At 44.6% G+C, this 20,280-nt stretch overlaps 1 protein-coding gene across 1 annotated transcript in view; it reads right to left on the bottom strand.

Moving 5' to 3' along the window:
• LOC147622774 (succinate dehydrogenase [ubiquinone] flavoprotein subunit, mitochondrial) overlaps positions 1-20,280 on the bottom strand; it is a 67,567-nt gene that overhangs the window by 22,459 nt on the left and 24,828 nt on the right. Inside the window, exons 4-8 of the mRNA XM_086822398.1 lie at positions 13,203-13,349; positions 12,966-13,106; positions 4,251-4,336; positions 4,054-4,146; positions 3,857-3,920 (exon numbers count right to left, since the gene is read on the bottom strand). Coding sequence (XP_086678524.1) covers positions 3,857-3,920; positions 4,054-4,146; positions 4,251-4,336; positions 12,966-13,106; positions 13,203-13,349 — 531 coding nt within the window. The remainder of the gene's footprint in view (positions 1-3,856; positions 3,921-4,053; positions 4,147-4,250; positions 4,337-12,965; positions 13,107-13,202; positions 13,350-20,280) is intronic.

Genomic DNA, 20,280 nt, shown 5'->3' with positions numbered 1-20,280 from the left:
CTCCCATATTTAAGCATAAAAGCTTACCAATAGCAAGTAGAGTCGATGACAGCGGAAGTCTTCGCGCGATGGAAGTCCTTGGAGTGTTAAGATCTTTGATTTGTCGCCTTTCTTCGCGACAAAAGTCTTCAAGAGGATGAAGGGAACCTTGGGAAAGCTTCCCCTATGGTTCAACTTGAGAAAGGAGAGCTGAAATTAGGGTTTTCAGCAAAAAGACCAAAAATTACAGCAATAAAGAGAGCTGTTTTGCTGAATTGCAGTCATTGGGAGAGAGTAGGAGAGTGATTAGCACTTGGAAACACTCTTGGAAGCTTGGAAAACACCCTAGCAAGTTGGATATGGCTATGGAGAGCTTGGAAATGGAGAGAAATGGTGGAAAAACAAAGTTTTCAGCCTCCAAAAATCTTCATGAAGAGAGAACACGAATTTTCTCTTAATAAGTAATTGAATTGGGGTCCAATCAAGTGAAGGGACATGGGGAGATGCCCATTTATGAGTAAAAGGGGAGGATCAGGTCCTGGACATTGAGTCTTGTCCGCCTCGGGACTTCAGTGAGTGTGAACTTGGAAGCGGTCATAATTTATAAGTGACTTTTGGGCGCCTAAACTTTAATGAAGTGGGAACGCGCTCACTTATAAATATTGGCTAAGTCCTAAGGGCTATTTGAGCCTAGATTAGGTAATACTTACCACCCGTTCACATGCCACACAACCATGTCAACAGACAGTTTCACACGCACGGTTCACGGGCGGGCGTCCCCTTACCCGGAACTACACATTGGTCAAGCAAGCATGAAAACAACATGCAATTTCAATTGCAAGCAAGCACATAAAGATGCTATGCAATGCAGCATTGGTATGGACAATCCCCGTTCATGAGACTATACCAAAATAGACGTGCTCCAGGCAAGTACACGAGGTATCAGACCCAATGGAACACCAATCCACCAAGCATTTCCGGGCATGTACACGGAGGCACAAGTCCCAACGGAAAGCCAAGTCTACAGTATCACATGAGTGGCATCAATCCCCGGCATAAACAACTGCCATGGACACCAGTCCAATGTACATACATGATAAGAAAGCACGGGTGGACCAATTGGGTGGCCAAATGGTGACAGGTGAACTCTCCAATCTTCTCAATCAAGTTATCTGACTCATTGATTGTAAGCTTTTCCATATCTGACTCCAATTTGGCAATCTTCACTGTCAAAACTCTCCCATACCTCCTCGGAAACTCCGTCCACACATCTAATGAGTATTACTCCGAGTAGAGACAAATCGTGCCTATATAGATGGATTCATGCAATGGATGATGATAAGACGAGCCCGAGCATCCAATATGCTTTTCAAAGCAGGGTCCACCAAGTGAGGTGTGAAGATAGCCATCCACACACCAGCTCCTTCCAACAATAACTGAGTGTAGTTGGTTGCTTCATGGAGTCACTGACTTGGGGAGGATTGTAGGATGATATATGGGTAGGGATGGAAGCAAGACCTGGACGAGAGAAACTTAGAGAAGAAAGATTGGGAAGAGGAACCACCAGGGGAGCGGAAGCAAGGAATCCAGGCAATGAAGGAGCTGGAGTATCAACGGGAGAAGGAGCACCAGTAGAGAAATCTCCTGAAGCCATGTCCTCTAACAAGAAACCTTCTTGGAAGAAAGAGGGCTGCTAAAAAATAGCAAATAGCCTTCTCTCAAGGTATGCATAGCAAGAGGAGAGAGAAGAAAGGAAGGGAGGTTGGGAAAAGAGAAATAGAGAATGCAAATCTCTCAGGAACCCTGGCCTCAACACCTAGAAGAGAGCTTCAGCTTCCAACAGCAAAACTGCAGCAGTCCAACAGTACAGATGCAAAAAACGCAGCAAATTGATGAAGCCTCTGCTCCAATCAGAAAAACGCAGAAATTCCTTACCTGTAGATCAGCATTTGGCTCTAATACCATGAAAGAAAGAGCAAACACAGGTTGTAGGCCCAAACCACAAACTATAGAAGGCCGTGAACAGTTGATTATTGCTGAAAATGAGCACGAGGGAAGCCTGTAAGTGCTTACAACCATAAGAGACTGTCTCTACAGCCAATGACCTCCTGCAGATATGCAAGAATGAGATGAAAACTGAGGGGAAGGGTGTGCACCCTTATATATCCCTCCTATGAGCTGGTCGGCCAGCTGTTGTCCTGTAGTATAAAATTGCTATAAAATGCCTAAAGATGGTAGAAAAATAATCTCTCATAAAATAACCATTACAAGCATGAAAAGGTGTATGTAGACCCTCTGGAGATGATATATATTCCAACAAAAAACAACTCACAAACAAGTGGAAAATATGTGCAATCAAAATGGGAAAGAAAAAAAAAACCTCAAAAATTTGGGAAAAAACATTTTTTGGGAGGTTCTGTAGGTTTTTCGAAACGTTTCACGCCTTCCATGTTTTGTTCGTTTCATGAGAACAAAAGGCGTTTTTTGTTTCCGTGGCATAGACCAAGGAGATGCATGGAAAAGGAGGAAATGAGGACACACAGATTATTGCATGCCGAGCTCTTGACAAAACCATAGGTATACACAATGTACTAAGAAATGTCAAACACACAGATTTAAGTTCATGGCTACATATTACACATCTCACGTACCTAGTAACTAATCACGGTTAAGCATGGAATTATAGAGTCTATAAGAGATCTTCAAACTGTACAGTAACTGATCATGGAGTTAAGTATCAGCACTGAAGGGAACTATAGTAAACAGCATGCCATGGCATCCCTCTTCATTGGAATAAAACTATTTGTTGATAGTAAAAAGAAATGAACGCTAGCATAGACCACAGAATCACAAACTTGGTGTCCAGTTTTTCAACGTGTTTTCTTGATTTTACAAGAACCATTGCTCTGATACCACATGTGACATCTCAAATGATAAAAGTTCAGAAATCGATGTAGATCATTCAACAGACATTCCCTGATTTAAGGTCCAGTGCACTCCCATTTAAAGCATCCAATTTGAACATTCCATGATCAGCCAGGTATGCCCCAAAAAATGATTCATAAAATCTTCCTGTCAGCATCATCATGTTATAAACTAAGGTGGTCAAAGACATGAATCGTCTCTATCATCACATAGGAGTCAGAAAACAAACGTGTAGTTGTAAGTTACACAGGCCTATGAGTGTGGTGCACCGGATTGAAGGAGCCAAGGTAACAGCTCAACATGGTAAAGAGTAACTATTCACAACAGATAACGGGGCCGGACAACAGAAGCAAGGGAGAAAATAAAAGCACTCGTAAGAAAAAAGAAAATGAAGCCCAAAAGTTCCTCATTCCAGCTGTTTCCAGGCAAGGACACACCACCCAAAATGTGGCAAGCAGGACACCAAGGACGAGCAGAAAAGGGCACTTACAAGTGAGCACACTTGAAATTAGCATAGACACCATTCCCCACACCTCAATAGGCTCAGTTGTAAAGCCCTGTTCTCGAATGACAGCAAATACACATCTACAAAAACAAAAAATCTAGTGCATCACCTTGAACAGACTAAATACGCCTGCTACTACAAAGAGGCACACAAGAAGCTATAGGAAGGCACAGACACCAGATCTAACGGGCAAGCCAAATCAGGCAACCATGACATGACACACATCAAGGTGACATGAAGATGTTTTGGCCAGGCAGGTTTGAGATAGACTCAACTTAACACTTTGTTTCCAAAAAGAAATGTTCATCTTGTGAGTTTCAACCCTTGGTTCTTTTGGCATGACTAAAATCAAACTTCTTCACGTCAAGCACTGCAAAAGAAACACATGCAATTCGTTTTCAACATCAGGTCTTTCAAAATAAAACCATGAGTGACTGCATGAGATACCTTCTGTGATCAAGCATCCTGCACCATAGATTCCAGTTGGATGGAATTGCACAAACTCCAAATCCTGCAAAAAGGCTATGCATAGATGATGCCACAACCAGGAATTCTTCACAAAAATCACATCATTGTTTCATAGTGTTAGAAGGTTTTGGCATTCCAACAAGAAGCAGCATTTCAATTACTACTTCATAAATTACCTCAAGTGGTAGGCCTGCACGAGCAACCATAGCATTTCCATCACCTGTGCATGTGTGCGCTGAAGTTGCAGAGAAATAAGCTCTGCCATAACCCTGCAGTACAATCACAAAGATATGCAAAAACCATGCAATTTTATAAAATTCACCACATCGTAACTGATAGAAAATACTTCCAGAGAGAAAATCAGCAAGCTTACTCCTGTAGCTAAGATTGTAGACTTAGCCTGAAACCTGTGCAAAGATCCATCATCGAGGTTAAGAGCAATGACTCCTTGACATTCACCTACAGTTTATGCAGAGTTTCAGCAAAAAAAAAATATATCATGCTGCCATCCAAACATGCTAAAATCCTAAAATTTTCTCATGACTGGGATCATAGGACAGATTTTTTGGTGGTCAGCAAGGACTTTTTTTTGGGTGGAGATCCTTCTTGTCAGTCCACAATAGGCTCCTCTCCAGGCTCAACCACCAGGGAGTGTAGAGGGTCCAGGCCCACACGGAGCAGCCCCCACTCAATAGTCGACTACTTTACCCCTCTCGGTTTTGTATGTTTCACAAGGTGGTGATCATCTGTATGCTGGTCATAGAGAGTTGCTACCAGTAGTTCAGTAGCCATCTCGAGTAGATGTTCGGGCTTTGAATAAATCACCGGATTGATTATCATTCCTCAGGCATACTAGTGACCTCGAGGCAGGAATATTAGTAGATTAAGGATAGGTGTTCAGGTTTGTGTTTAGCATGCTTTGATTACATTGTGCCGGTGGAAATGCAAGATCTGATTGTCTATAAACAATCTGCTGATGGCTAAGCAAGACAGGCCCTATTTTTGCTATTGCTAGGCCCAGATGACAAGGGTTGGAAAACCCTAGTGAGGATGCAATCAGAAGTCACATCTGGACCACATGGATTTTAACAAGGGCAGCAGCCAGTTTTATGAAACAGGACTGCATTCAAGAAGAAGCCACAAGGATCACAGGGGTAGGCTGGGCTGTCCTCACGGTTCCTGTTACAGGACTGAGTATTTTACCTCTTTTTCTTAAGCATTGTGTTTATGTTTAAGCATGTTTAACATTCACAAATCATGTTTAATCCTATATATGCATGTGTAAGTTTGTACACGCGTGTGGATGCAGATACATGTTTGGCGTGTGTGTGTACATGTGTGTGCATGATCATATATTTGTTCATGTGCATGTTTTTTTTGGTCTTTCTCTTACCTTGTTGCAGGAGCAGAGCAGCAGCTGAGGCATCTTGTGGGTCAGCTCTGCAAGTACAACCAGTCAGCAGCTGACGTGGCACTTTCACGTGGCTAAAATCCTAAAATTTTCTCATGACTGGGATCATAGGACAGATTTTTTGGTGGTCAGCAAGGACTTTTTTTTGGGTGGAGATCCTTCTTGTCAGTCCACAATAGGCTCCTCTCCAGGCTCAACCACCAGGGAGTGTAGAGGGTCCAGGCCCACACGGAGCAGCCCCCACTCAATAGTCGACTACTTTACCCCTCTCGGTTTTGTATGTTTCACAAGGTGGTGATCATCTGTATGCTGGTCATAGAGAGTTGCTACCAGTAGTTCAGTAGCCATCTCGAGTAGATGTTCGGGCTTTGAATAAATCACCGGATTGATTATCATTCCTCAGGCATACTAGTGACCTCGAGGCAGGAATATTAGTAGATTAAGGATAGGTGTTCAGGTTTGTGTTTAGCATGCTTTGATTACATTGTGCCGGTGGAAATGCAAGATCTGATTGTCTATAAACAATCTGCTGATGGCTAAGCAAGACAGGCCCTATTTTTGCTATTGCTAGGCCCAGATGACAAGGGTTGGAAAACCCTAGTGAGGATGCAATCAGAAGTCACATCTGGACCACATGGATTTTAACAAGGGCAGCAGCCAGTTTTATGAAACAGGACTGCATTCAAGAAGAAGCCACAAGGATCACAGGGGTAGGCTGGGCTGTCCTCACGGTTCCTGTTACAGGACTGAGTATTTTACCTCTTTTTCTTAAGCATTGTGTTTATGTTTAAGCATGTTTAACATTCACAAATCATGTTTAATCCTATATATGCATGTGTAAGTTTGTACACGCGTGTGGATGCAGATACATGTTTGGCGTGTGTGTGTGTACATGTGTGTGCATGATCATATATTTGTTCATGTGCATGTTTTTTTTGGTCTTTCTCTTACCTTGTTGCAGGAGCAGAGCAGCAGCTGAGGCATCTTGTGGGTCAGCTCTGCAAGTACAACCAGTCAGCAGCTGACGTGGCACTTTCACGTGGCACAGGTGATGTGGCAGCTGACACGTGGTACGGCTGGACTGCAGCTGATGTGGCACCTGGCTGCAAGAAGTGTACATGTGTGTGGTACACCTCTCCACTAGAAGCGCACATGGCTGGGCTGACGTAGCTGACTGTTGGTACACATGGCGGCTGGCTGCACAAGCACAGGCGCTGCCACGTAGGCAGGCATGCGCTCACAAGCAAGAGAAAGGGAGGCGAAGCGATGGGCCACCGGGCAGCCCAGTTTTCGAAAAAGAAGAAAACGCTAAAAGCGCTACGTTTATTTTTTTTATTAAAAAAAAAGAGAGAAGAAAAGCTATTCGAAAGAGTTCTTTTGAGAAAAGCACTTGTATTAGTTTTTCTTAGGGGTGAAAAGCATAGCTTTTCACCCCCAAAACTTGTATAAATAGAGGGCCAAGGCTCTTGTATCCCTCAACACAAATTGGGTGAAAGTTTGAGAAGATCTCCTCCACGTGAAGCAAGGAGGCATCTTCTCGGGAATTGTACAAGGGCTACGCCGACCTCCAGTGATAAATAAATACCTGCGGGGGCACCATGCTTTGGGCCCAAATTGGTCTTTTGTGCAGGAGCACTCTAGCTCCACTTATTCTTTTTCTTCTTCCAAGTTTATTATTCCAGTTCATAAAGAGTTTTTAGTGTGATTAAGTGTGCTCACCGCCCGTCAAGTTTCTGAAGGCCGGTTTCAAGGTTCCATTGTCGGGATTCATCATCAACTTTTTTAAGGGGCGAGCCTGTGGTGGTCGACACATTTAATTCTATGACTGGAACTAGTGTGGAGATGAAGGATTTATCTTCAGAAGAGGACGACTACTTCGATGAAGATGAGGAAAGTGAGCAAGAAATACCTTCCAATATGCTAGAAGCTGAAGATGATGATGCCACCTATGAAGCAAAGATGTAAGTTTGATGGAGGGATTAATGGAACTCGCGAAGGACTCACGTTTTCCACAAAACTTCAAAGCTGATTCTAAACTACGGAAGCAGGGGTCAGAGAAGAAAGCCAAGCCTCAACATTCAGCTCCCATCTACCCAAATTTTCAACCATACCCCGATTCTTCTTCTTCTTTTCCCCCACCTACCCATGGAAACCCTTTTAATACTTCTCATCTTGGTTACTTTGGCGGAGGCTCTATCTTTCATTCCATGACGGGTGTACCCAACATGGGCATGACTGGGAGCTATGGTATACAGCCAGGTATGCATGGAGGTATGTATGGAGGTATGCCAGGAGGTATGTATGGAACTTATGGTGGTGGTGGCAGAAGTGCTTTTGGTATGCCTGGTATGGGAGGTGGTATGATGGGCATGGGATCTGATGTTGTGGGCAATTCTTTTCTCAAACCACATCCCTATGATAATCTTGTTCCGGGCCAGAAGCCAAAAGATTATAAAGAAGGTGGTGCTACAGTAAAGTTTGATACTTTTGGTGGTGCAAAGGATCGTTTGAAGACTCTCACCTTCATTCAACAGTTTGATGCAGCATTTTTTGGTGGGAACTTCGCAGAGGCATCAAAGGTACGGAAGGCAGCTTCTTTCCTAAAGGGAAATGCTCTTCAATGGTGGTCGACACTTCTTCACCAGGGTATAGCACCTAGCACTTGGGTGGAGTTCAAGCAAATCTTCTCTTCTTTATGGTTGACACCGACTTTTGAGGTGGATGTTATAACAGAGATTCCAAAGATTATAGCAATCTGAAAGAATATAATAAGAAATTTTGGGATGCTTTGCTACCGGTCATATCCTTTAGGCCCATGTCACTGGTTGAGCAGGTAGAGACATATTTATGTGGATTACCCAAGGAGCTTCATGATTATTGCATTAAAACAAAGGTCATCAATATGACTCAGATGATAGAAAATGCTCAGACTAGAGATGCCAGGCTTACTGGTCAGATGTTAGGATTTAAGAACCAACGTCTCTTCTCAAAGAAGGCATTTAAAGAGGCAAAGGAGTCAAAGGACAACAAAGACACTGAACCACGAGAGAAGGGACAATTCAAGAATAGATTATGAGCCAAGTGCGTGATCTATTGGACAAAGGGTTGATTCAGCCGAGCTCTTCGCCCTATTGTTCACCAGTGCTTTTGGTACAAAAGAAAGATGATTCTTGGCAGATGTGCAATGATTACAGGACACTAAATAAGATTACCATCAAGAACAGATTCCCTATACCTCGAGTCGATGATATCTTGGACCGGTTACAAGGAGCAGCTTACTTCAGTTGCATTGATCTGAAGAGTGGATACCATCAAATTCGCATCAAGCCAGAAGATGTGCAACTTTTGGACTTTATGAGTTTTTGGTCATGCCTTTTGGTCTTACGAATGCTCCAACGACTTTCAATAGGATGATAGATCGGATTTTCCGACCCCACCGTGCTTTTGTGGGCACCTTCCTTGATGATATGATTGTGTTTTCTTATTCAGAAAAGGAGTATCGGGAGCATTTGACCAAAGTATTTGAGAAACTCAAAAAGCATCGATTGGTTGGCAACGGAAAGAAGAGTGAATTTTTCATGCAGGAGATTCACTTTCTTGGGCACATAGTGTCTAAGGATGGCGTCAGGATGGATCCAGCAAAAATTGAAGCGATAAAGAATTGGCCAGATTTGCAGACTATTCATGATGTGAGAAGTTTCGTAGGACTTTATTCATATGACAGGAGGTTTATCCAATTCTTTGCAGAAATTGCTTCACCTTTACATCACCTGACCAAAAAAGATGTAAAATTTCGATGGACAGAGAAGGAAGTGAAAGCTTTCAATAAGCTTAAGGAAAAGCTAACCACTCCTCCAATTTTGGTTCTACCAGATCTACATAAACCTTTTGTGGTACACTGTGATGCATGTGGGAATAGCATTGGAGCTGTTCTTATGCAAGATGAACATGTTATTGCTTATGAGAGTAGAACTTTGTCACCAGCAGAAAGGAATCTACAAGCATATGAGAAGGAGCTTTTTGCGGTGATTCATGCTCTTTCTACTTGGAAGCATTACCTTCTTGGGGCTGATTTCATTGTTCAAAGTGATCACCAGACTTTACGATACTTCCTTACTCAAATGAAGCTCTCAGAGAAGATGGGCAAACTTTTTATCCATGTTTCACTTTCAGATTGTTCATGTGGATGGCAAAAAGAATGTGGTTGCGTATGCTTTGTCTAGGAAACCACATGTGGCCACCGTCTCTATTATCTTTCATCATGAACTTGATGATATGCGAGAACAGTATGCTCATGACACCGATTTTGAGCGGATTTTTTATTGTTTGACTCAAGGAGAGCGAGTTGATCATTATTCTCTCAAGGAAGGATTTTTGATGATGCATGACAAATTGTGTCACATCTCAATTGAGGCAGAAGGTTTTGACAGAATGCCATGCTCCGCCTTATGCAGGTCATCGTGGTATTGAGGCTACAGTGAAAGCTTTGAAGCATTCTTTTATTGGCCTAGTATGCACAGATATGCTGATGCTTTTGTTCGTGATTGTATTATTTGTCAGAAGGTGAAGTATGACCGTCAAAAGACACTTGGGTTACTTCATTCTTTGCCTATTCCAGATAGACCGTGGGAGAGTATTGATATGGATTTTATCTTCGATCTTCCTAGGACAAAGAGTGGGAATAATGGCATCTGGACTATCGTGGATCGTTTCAGCAAGCAGGCTCATTTCATTCCAGTCAAGAAGAAGATTAATACAGAGCAAATGGTGAGGATATTTTTGACAAATATCTTCAAGTACCATGGGATGCCCACATCTATTGTTAGTGACCGAGATCCTCGAATGACGAGTTTATTTTGGAGAGCATTGTTTGAGAACATGAAGACTTCGTTGAAGTTCTCATCGTCTTTTCATCCACAAACAGATGGGCAATCGAAAATTGCCAACTCGGTTATATTGGATCTTCTAAAGTGTTATGTTTCAGATCATAAGGAACAATGGGAAAAGTATCTTCCTTTAGTGGAGTTTGCTTACAACACCACCATTCACACTTCAACAGGTAAGGCACCTTTCGAGATTGTGGAAGGCGGGAAGAAACTACCTCCGATCCTACATACAAAAGATAAGATCTTCGAGACAGATCGTTTTGTGGAGAATATGGATGAGGCTTACAAGAAGGTCAAGGTGGCTCTTCCAAGGACTCAAGAGAAACAGAGGAAAACAGCAAACCTCCACCGTCGATCATTGGTTTCTGATTTGGGTGATTGGGTGCTTTTGAGATTTGAGAAGGCTAGACTCAAGAAAATGAAGGGTAAATAGAGCTTATATCCTAAACTGAGTATGCGGTACTATGGGCCTTTTTAGATGATCGAGAAGATGAGTGATGTTTCTTATCGTCTTCAGTTACCGAATTATTGGAGGATTCATAATGCATTCCATGTGAGTCTTCTTAAACCTTTCAGAGGTGAGGTGCCTACAGATCAGGTTGATGAGCAACAACCAGAAGTCGAAGAACTAGATGAGATTCTTCAACCGGAACAAATTTTGCAAATAAAGAAAGAAAAGTCAGAGGAAAAGTTTCACGTCGATATCTGGTGAAGTTTCTGAACTATTCACCTATGGATTAGAAGTGGATGGAGGAGGGTGACTTGGCAGATTCACCGAGGATACTACAACTTTACCTCGAGGCTTTTGGTTTGGAGCCTACCTTAGAAAGTGCTTCAACAGGTTCAGCTGTGGATTCTGAAGTACTACTTGTTACTCAAGAGGGGGGTGACTCCGCTCCCTTGTCACAGAGTTCACTTGGATGAGATCTAGAAGTCGCTTGGTGTTCTTATCAGCACACCCGAGATACTGAACTGACAGTATATCTGCCTATGGGATTTCTATGATATATATGCACTAGTCACATGGTTTGATTCATGGATATACGGATCTTTTGAGAGAATGGGGACGTCTATTCTAGATTTTCATTTGATATGCGTCGGTGTTTACTCATGTTCATGATGTATTGCTGATCATGGGTCCTGTGGGATGGCCATGGGTAGGTAAAGCATCCAGGGAGACATGACTATTCACGAGGTGGATGCTCTTGATTTATGCATTCAAGTGTTCTGTTTCAATTGGCACGACATAGCTTTCTCGTTGCTCTCCTAGGTTCTGTTTCAATTGGCAGATCCTTTGAATGAACAATCGAGGACGATTGCTTTGTTTTAAGAGGGGGGTATGCTACAGGACTGAGTATTTTACCTCTTTTTCTAAAGCATTGTGATTATGTTTAAGCATGTTTAACATTCACTAATCATATTTAATCCTATATATGCATGTGTAAGTTTGTACACGTGTGGATGCAGATACATGTTTGGTGTGTGTGTGTGTACATGTGTGTGCATGATCATATATTTGTTCATGTGCATGTTTAATCCTATATATGCATGTGTAAGTTTGTACACGTGTGGATGCAGATACATGTTTGGTGTGTGTGTGTGTACATGTGTGTGCATGATCATATATTTGTTCATGTGCATGTTTTTTTTGGTCTTTCTCTTACCTTGTTGCAGGAGCAGAGCAGCAGCTGAGGCATCTTGTGGGTCAGCTCTGCAAGTACAACCAGTCAGCAGCTGACGTGGCACTGCCACGTGGCACAAGTGACGTGGCAGCTGACACGTGGTACGGCTGGCTGCACAGGCTGGACTGCAGATGATGTGGCACCTGGTTGCAAGAAGCGTACGTGTGTGTGGTACACCTGGCTGCTAGAAGCGCACATGGCTGGGCTGACGTGGCTGACTGTTGGTACACATGGCGGCTGGCTGCACAAGCACAGGCGTTGCCACGTAGGCAGGCATGCGCTCACAAGCAAGAGAAAGGGAGGCGAAGCGATGGGCAACCAGGCAGCAGCAAAACGCGCAAGGAAAAGCGCGATGGAGAAAAGGGCCGGGCAGCCCAGTTTTCAAAAAAGAAGAAAACGCTAAAGCGCTACGTTTTTTTTTTTAATTAAAAAAAAGAGAAGAAAAGCTATTCGAAAGAGTTCTTTTGAGAAAAGCACTTGTATTAGTTTTTCTTAGGGGGAAGAGCATAGCTTTTCACCCCCAAAACTTGTATAAATAGAGGGCCAAGGCTCTTGTATCCCTCAACACAAACTGGGTGAAAGTTTGAGAAGATCTCCTCCACGTGAAGCAAGGAGGTATCTTCTCGGGAATTGTACAAGGGCTACGCCGACCTCGAGTGATAAATAAATACCTACAGGGGCGCGCTTTGGGGCCAATTGGTCTTTTGTGCAGGAGCACTCTAGCTCCACTTATTCTTTTTCTTCTTCTTCCTCGTTTATTATTCTAGTTCATAAAGAGTTTTTAGTGTGATTAAGTGTGCTCACCACCTGTCAAGTTTCTGAAGGCCGGTTTCAGTTCCACACACTTCATTTTTTAAAAGGAGCACATATATGCTTGTCATCAGGTTCAGCCTCTAACAGCTCAAGCTACACATATTTTTGATGTGTAGATCTTTGAGTCAAGGCCTTTGAAACGGACGCACGAGTTTGGACAAGAATTTCCAACAATCATAGTAACATAATCGGTCACATTGGTGATATTAGTTGTCAACATGCTGCAGACTTATTACTTAACGGATAAAACTTCGAAACAATGACAAGGTAGTATCAATAGATTATGCACTGCTTACCCTCATCATTCATCAACAGATCAAGAGCAAAATACTCAACAAAAAACTGGGTGTTGTGTTTCATAGCCTGCCCATACAAAGTATGCAAAAGAGCATGGCCAGTCCGATCAGCAGCACATGCACATCTGTAGGCCTGGCCACCTGCAGTAAACCTGAGCGTTGGACAATGATGCTAAAGAATGCACATGCAATAAGGCACATATTCCACACCAAACCATAAATGAACTATGTCCAGACCTTTCCCATAATTAAGACTTTGACCACCGAAAGCTCGCTGATAAATCTTCCCCTCCTCTGTGCGTGAGAACGGAAGGCCGTAATTTTCTAGCTCAATCACAGCCTTTGGGGCTTCTCTGCACATGTACTGTATGGCATCTTGATCACCTGGAAAAAAACAAGAAGGAACAATGTGGTTCAGATGCAACAGAAAAGGAGCCTCACAATTAAACACCATACAAAAACTTAGTCTAGAATTCATGAATGAAATTCTGAACTGTAACGACAATAGTAACACAGCTGATAAAGGAAAAGTACTGTATAGAGTACCCTTGCACAATAAAATAATGGAAAACTAAGTGAAATTCAAGAATCAAACCCTCCTAAGAACTCCAAATCGAAGTTAGCCAAAATAATAATAATTAGCATGTCCACGTAGCACCCAATTATGGTGTACACATGGCATCTCCTCCTGCTGTGAACTTGGAGCACTGGAGAAAACAATTCACCTTTGCTCCAACTCCACCTGAATCATCCAACCCTCGCTTGTGTCCTCCTTTCAATCTTTTGTTGGATACTCAAATGACACTGTGTGTTGTCACACAACTAACTAAAATCTAGGCATAGTAGCATGGGTCTCCAGCTTCCATAGGAAACATCTTCCTCCTTGAGGTTGAACTGTAAGACTCTTGCCTCCAATTGAGGATCCTGCTTTGTCGATCCCACTCAAAGTGTTGCCATGGGAAGCTCCTCCAAACCACAACTCACCTCATCTTCCATTGTAATGAACTCGGAGAATGAACCTAGACTACAGGTATTGCCACCAATAGTGGGTTGTGCTTCCCGTGCTTCTCAGTCTCAGCTCCTCCCGGATTGCATGTCCTCACCCGGAACCAATCTTTCATGAAGTCCATGAAAAAACCACAGCTTTTGCGGCCTACTGCCTAGTTCTAGACTTGCTGCCTGAAAACCTAAGCTACATGCATGCATGGCTCCCTATAAAACACCTTTGCTCTGATACCAATATAACATGCTACACAAAAGCGTGGTTGAATAGTACAAAGATAAGATAAGAGACTTGCGAAACTTGCTGCCCCAATGCTGCAAATGTAAGGCCAGCGGGGCATGTGGTGACAGACTCAACCACATGTCCAAGAGAGAAAGATATAGAGAGAGAGGGGAGAGAGAGAAGGGAATAGGGATCTTCAACAATACACCACACTGAGCGGGGAATAGGCCCCGCCCCCTTTCAGGAATTTATTCAGGAACAATCCACAGGCACACTGGCCAGGATCAATACAATCAATGAATGCAAAACAAACAGATATGCCGATGTAGGATATCGAAGTCGATGTCGATGTCTAGGCACGAGATCTCTGATGCCGAGCACACCACGAGGATGACCCACAAGTATCTCTCACTGGGCTAGTACCAAATCGAATGAATCCGAATCCGAATCCGAATCCAAATCCAACTCCAACTCCAAGAATCACTCGCTCATCCCATGAGTAATCTCCACAACTCCTATAGCCTTGTTGATAAAGAAAACGATGGAAAAGCTCTTTATGGCAAGAAAACCAATATAAAACTCATTTTAATGGCTTTCATGCAATAAAACCCTCCAAGAAGTAGCTTTTAGGGTTTTTGGAGCAGTTTTAGGGTTTCTGAAATTTTCAATTCCGTACGGCTGTACGGATCCGTATAATCGTACATACAGGTGATAACGTCGCACGGCAGTTGATGGAGGCGCTCTAAATCAGCGGGCAGCAATGAAAAATTCCATGATTTGGTTCATGATCAAGTAGATGATGATGGAGAAGATGATCTCCACGCTTCAATGAAAATCGCACCGCGATCAAGAGATTTTCTTCAACTTGATGCTCAAGAGAAGCTCATGCTTCTTTTATACTTGGGGAAGCCTTGGTTTTTGCCAAAAAGTGATGCTTTTGCTTTGCTCCAAAAAGTAGTTTTTAGGGTTTTTGGAGCAGTTTTAGGGTTTTTGAAATTTTCAATCCCGTACAGTTCCGTACGGCTGTATGGATCCGTACAGTCGTATAGACACGTGATAACATGGCACATCAGTTGATGGAGATGCTCTCAATCAATGCCGGCAACTGAAACCGGCCTTCAGAAATTTGACATGCGGTGAAACAAACACTCGCACACAAAACACTTCAACACCCTTGAGGACCTGGAAAAGGAAAACAAACAAGGGGAGCTAGAGTGCTCCTGCAAACATTACACGGACACCGATTGGCCCTAAAACACAGTGGCACCCCTTGCGGTATTTCTTTACTTGATCAAATTTGAGTACAAAGTACAACTTGTAGAATCCTCCATCAATAGGATCCCTTATAGTTTCACCCAAGACTTCCAAAAGAGAACTCTCGTTATTACAGCACAGCATACCATGGAGAAGGCACACTGTATAACACCTCCCTGCTTGAAAAGGTCTTCTCCATCTCTACCATGGATCCCTCAAACCCTTTCCCAAACGGCAGTAGGGTTGTACCAAACCACATGTCCTTCCCTATGGTCACAGCTTGCATGTAACCTCGAGAAAACTACAACCTGTTCAGATAAATCCAAAGACATGCTTTCCACATGAAACCAAAGACCTGTATCTGATAAACCAAAGACATGTATCCCATAAACCATAGGCATGTTTCCTCGATACCAAAGTCCTGTTTCCTCTCGAAAACCAATGTCCTGTTTCCATGAGAAACCCACAGATACACCATCCAATCACGGTGCTAAAATCAGGGCTGTTTTCCATAGCAATACCGTGCGCTTTTTCCATAACCCAAAGAGAGAAAGATAGAGACCGTTTCAAGCAATCCCTGAATACACATAAGTTCAAGACGAAGAGGAACACATCTCTTCCATGAACATCATCCCGTGTATATGTAGCTTGGTCTCTGTATCCAAATCTCTTCAACAGGGCCTACAATCCACAATGAGAGAGAGAAAGAGAAAAGCCTATCTCTAGTCTCCTTCATCAAGTAGATTTGGGGAATAGGCCACCGCCACCTGTCCCCCATGGTTTGAAACAGCAGTACTGTCGTACAACAGCAGGAGCATAAACAATAGCCTTGCTCAGCCGTACAATCCACACAAAGCCGCCACAACAGTAGCCAAGAGCAGTAGTACCTCCTCCAACAACCAACCGAGCGCCCACCGGCATACACACCCCCCTGCGAGTGTGCGCCCACACACATGGGGAAGAGGGCAAGCCCTTGATGTCTCCAAAACATAGCCCAAGGAGACCTTTAAAGCTCTCCGCCCGAGGAATCCTGCTCACCCACACGTATCTGTATGTAGCGCCTAGATGCGAATCCTGCTCCGCCACATGTATCTGTATGTAGCACCTGGATGCTAATCCTGCTCAGCCAGTCCACGTACAACACTACAGCCCTGGGAGTCGCATGTGTTCTCTGGCGACTAGCCACCCACGGAGAGAAGTGCCAGACGCCACACAACACCACCCGAGGCCGTCGCCCCACCTGCACCTCCACCTGAGGCCATCGCCCCACCGGGCTGCTTCCACACATGCAACCGCCACCAACACGTGGCCTGCTCCACGCTGCAGAAAGTCTCCCGCCTGACTGCTTCCACGACCACCAACACCCGGTTGGCTCGATGCCGTGTGCCAATGACTCGTGTTCCAAGGAGACGCGCCACCCTTCGCTTTATAACCAAGATGATGCGATTCAGTTCGCTTTCTCCAAAACGCCAAAAGCAAATAGCAAAACGCATGCTTCCAAATATTTTTTTTTTTTAATCATCAAAGGTTTTAAAACCTTATAAACTTTAACCCTTCACACTTGGGCTGCCCCACATGGGTTTCTTTTTCATATCCAAATGGATGCCATTCACACTGTCCATCCCGGGCCCGTGTCCAGAGAGAAAACATAGGGTCATAACAACAGCAATGAAAATTCCATGATTTGGTTCATGATCAAGTAGATGATGATGGAAAAGACGATCTCCACGCATCAACGAAGATGGCAACGCGATCAAGAGGTTCTTCTTCAACTTTATACTTGGGAAAGCCTTGCTTTTTGCCAAAAAGTGATGCTTTTGCTTTGCATTTGCCTTTTACTTTGCTTTTAGTCTTTGTAATAGTAAAATATTACTCTCAACTTTAGTCAAAAGTTCTTGTTTTGCTTTTCTAACTTCTGGGCCTTGCTTTTTGGCTCTGGAGCTGCTTTTTGAAAAAGCAACTTTTAGTCCAACTCAACCTCCTCTTTCCAATGGTGTCCTTGCCTCTCAATCAACCCTATTTGACAGTTTGCTTTTTCTTGCTTTCTGACCAAGAACGGTGCTTTTTCTTAATCAAACCTTATGGACCATGTCCCCATGTCTTCTTCCACCTGTCTGGTGTCCAAGCATGGGTTTCATCATGTGAAATAGAGCTATAGTTACATTCCCTCCCTATTTTATCGCAGTTGTCCTCAACTGCAGACTGCAAGTGTTCCAAGCACATCCATACGTTCCATGTATATCCATGTGTTCCAAGTACATCATGTACTTCCATATGTTTCAAAATACTAGCTCCATCTGGTGAGCTTGTGCATTTGGTCTTATCCCATATCTGTGGTGTCATCTACTGTGACCGCTCCTTACAGGAGACCTGGAGATCGGAAGATAATATACACATATTTAGAACACTTAATTTAATTGTTATTAAACAATGGAAACAACATCAGCAACACAAATATTGAAAATACTGAAAATACAAATGACACCAGCACTGGGGCCGGAAAGGGCCAACCCCCCTTTTGTTCTGTCAAAGAACTGTTATGAGGATTTATCTCAGCATTTTCCCTTTGGTGACATGCCCTCACCAGTCTCGGAGCGGGTCCCTTCGGACCCACCAGCATGGCGGCCAATCCCTCGTCGAGATCCCCCCCGGACCCCCAGTGTTCTGAGAGACTGGCCGACCTCTCTGAGCCCCCGACAGGTCCTTCCCCTCAACTTTCCTCTCTGATGGATCCCTCACAACAGCACCCCTCCTCGGCCTCTACGCCCCTCCACCCGCTCTTGCCACATCCCCCAGTCTCGACACCGAATATACCCGCCGCAGCGCACTCCACACCGCCTTGATCATCCAACCCCCACCCCCCCCCCCCCCCCGGCCGCCCCCCCGGTGCCTCTCCAGAGCACTCTCGTCACCCCCCAACAACCCTTGACCCAGAGTGGAGGCAACCGGCACGATCAGTCCATCGCTTGATTCACCGATTTTCCGAGCCGGTAGAGATGACCATTGTCGCCTCCCCGATGAGGGCTCCCTCACCAGAGTCCCTTTGGGGGGGGGGCAAGATCCTAGGACAGTCTGTGGACTACAGTTTCTTCCGATGTTTGCCGACGGAAGGGACCGACATGTTTGAGGAGACACTAGCCCCAGTTCGGGTTTGTGTGGTTTTTCACCACTCCAGGCCCTCTACTACGCCGGATAATGGCGCAATGATCTTCTTTCCCCTTCAGTGCAACCCCATTGACATAGTGGGATCTTGAGTTAGTGGCAGCTGCCATCCAAGGTCAGGCAGTTGAGCTCTCCCACCATCTCCACGATCTCCGCATCACCGACATTCTCACCCATTTTTGGCCTCTAGCTAGGATGGAACTTGGAGGTTCAGCCCATCGAGGCCAGGACGGGGAGATGGTAGTCTCCCATCCAGATGTGCTGCTTTTTGTGTTCATGCATACTTCTGTTGCAGTACCTCTTCCCCCTCTTAAAGATACCTCTACTGTGATCGATGGAGTTCGGAGCGTGCATATGTGTGCGCTTGTATAGAGTGGAGTCACATGGAGGGCAAGATTAGTGGCCACCTAGCGTGCCTTCGCCTCACAAATTGTGATTATTCCCCGTCTAAACCCTCACACCCGACTCTTCAAGTGGAGGGCAGTTCCGCTAGTGCCGCATCACACCGAGATTGATATGCGGATTGTTTCATGGAACATTCAGTAGGGGGGCCTCAATGCTTTCATGGACGAGGCATCCTACGTGGCGAGCTTCAGAGGGCCATAGTGGGGGGACCCATAGACATTCTTTTCCTCCAGGAGCATCATCTCTCAGAGAGGCGCACCCGCACATGTAGGAAGATTCTTCCAGGCAAGAGTCACTTTTTGGTCCCCATCCTTCGGCCCCTCAAGGACGCAGGGAGGGGTGTGTATATCTGTCAGTAAGCAACTGCTGCCGACAGTGACTGGCTCACGAGTCATTGTCTCAGGGCGTGCACAGTGGATTACCATTACTATTGGAGAGGATAGCGTTGGCTTCCTCAACGTTTACGCTCCGAACGTTGCTACAGGTAGAGCCCTCTTTTGGAGCTCAATACCGCAAGCCCTCCCTCAGGCTGATTTTTGGTGCTTGGGCGGTGACTTTAACGCGATACAGGCAACAAAGGACAAACTTGGAGGTGGCATGGCCACAGTTTCAGAAGCAAAGTACTCAGCCTGGGAGGAGGAGGAGATTCTTGCAATCAAGGGACAGGACCCTGGGCATCTTCCAGAGTTTAGGCGTAACCCTCCAAGCCTTTGCTTCTCGAGATCGGGTAGCAGGAGCACCGGCCCCAATCTCTCTCGACATGACGGATTTTATGTTGATGAGTGGGCTTGCAGCCGAGGAGGTATGATTGGTATTTTGGCAGGCACTTCATTTTTTGACCATGCCCTGGTTATTTTGTCCTTAGAGGACCCCCGGAGGCATGACACGCATCTGAGCTCGAGGATTCCGAACAGCCTCATTCAAGACACCAAGGTTTGCAATAGGATAGAGCAGATATGGGCGAGATTGGATTTTCTTTCAAGCTCTGCTACGCGCACATTGGATGAGGGCTTAGGGGACATCCGTTGTTTCTTGCGCAAGAGGCAGTTGAGAGCCGATTAGAGGGTTTCCAGAAGCAGGAGAGGAGTTTCAGGAGTCGTCTTGCCTCTTTACAACGGCTTCAAGAGAGGTCCCCGAACAGCCTGTGGATCGAGAGTCACTTGCCACTACTCGCACGGAGATTAGATCCATAGAGGAGAGGAGGGTGGAGAACAGGTATCATGCCAAGGCCTCTTTCTGGACTCAGGCAGGTGATAGAGTCACAGGGTA

This window comes from Cibotium barometz, chromosome 28 (genome assembly GCF_041138505.1).
Source record: "Cibotium barometz isolate CiBa-2024 chromosome 28, ASM4113850v1, whole genome shotgun sequence".
In the NCBI taxonomy this organism is placed as follows: domain Eukaryota; kingdom Viridiplantae; phylum Streptophyta; class Polypodiopsida; order Cyatheales; family Cibotiaceae; genus Cibotium; species Cibotium barometz.
This window is presented reverse-complemented; position numbering and strand designations above follow the sequence as displayed.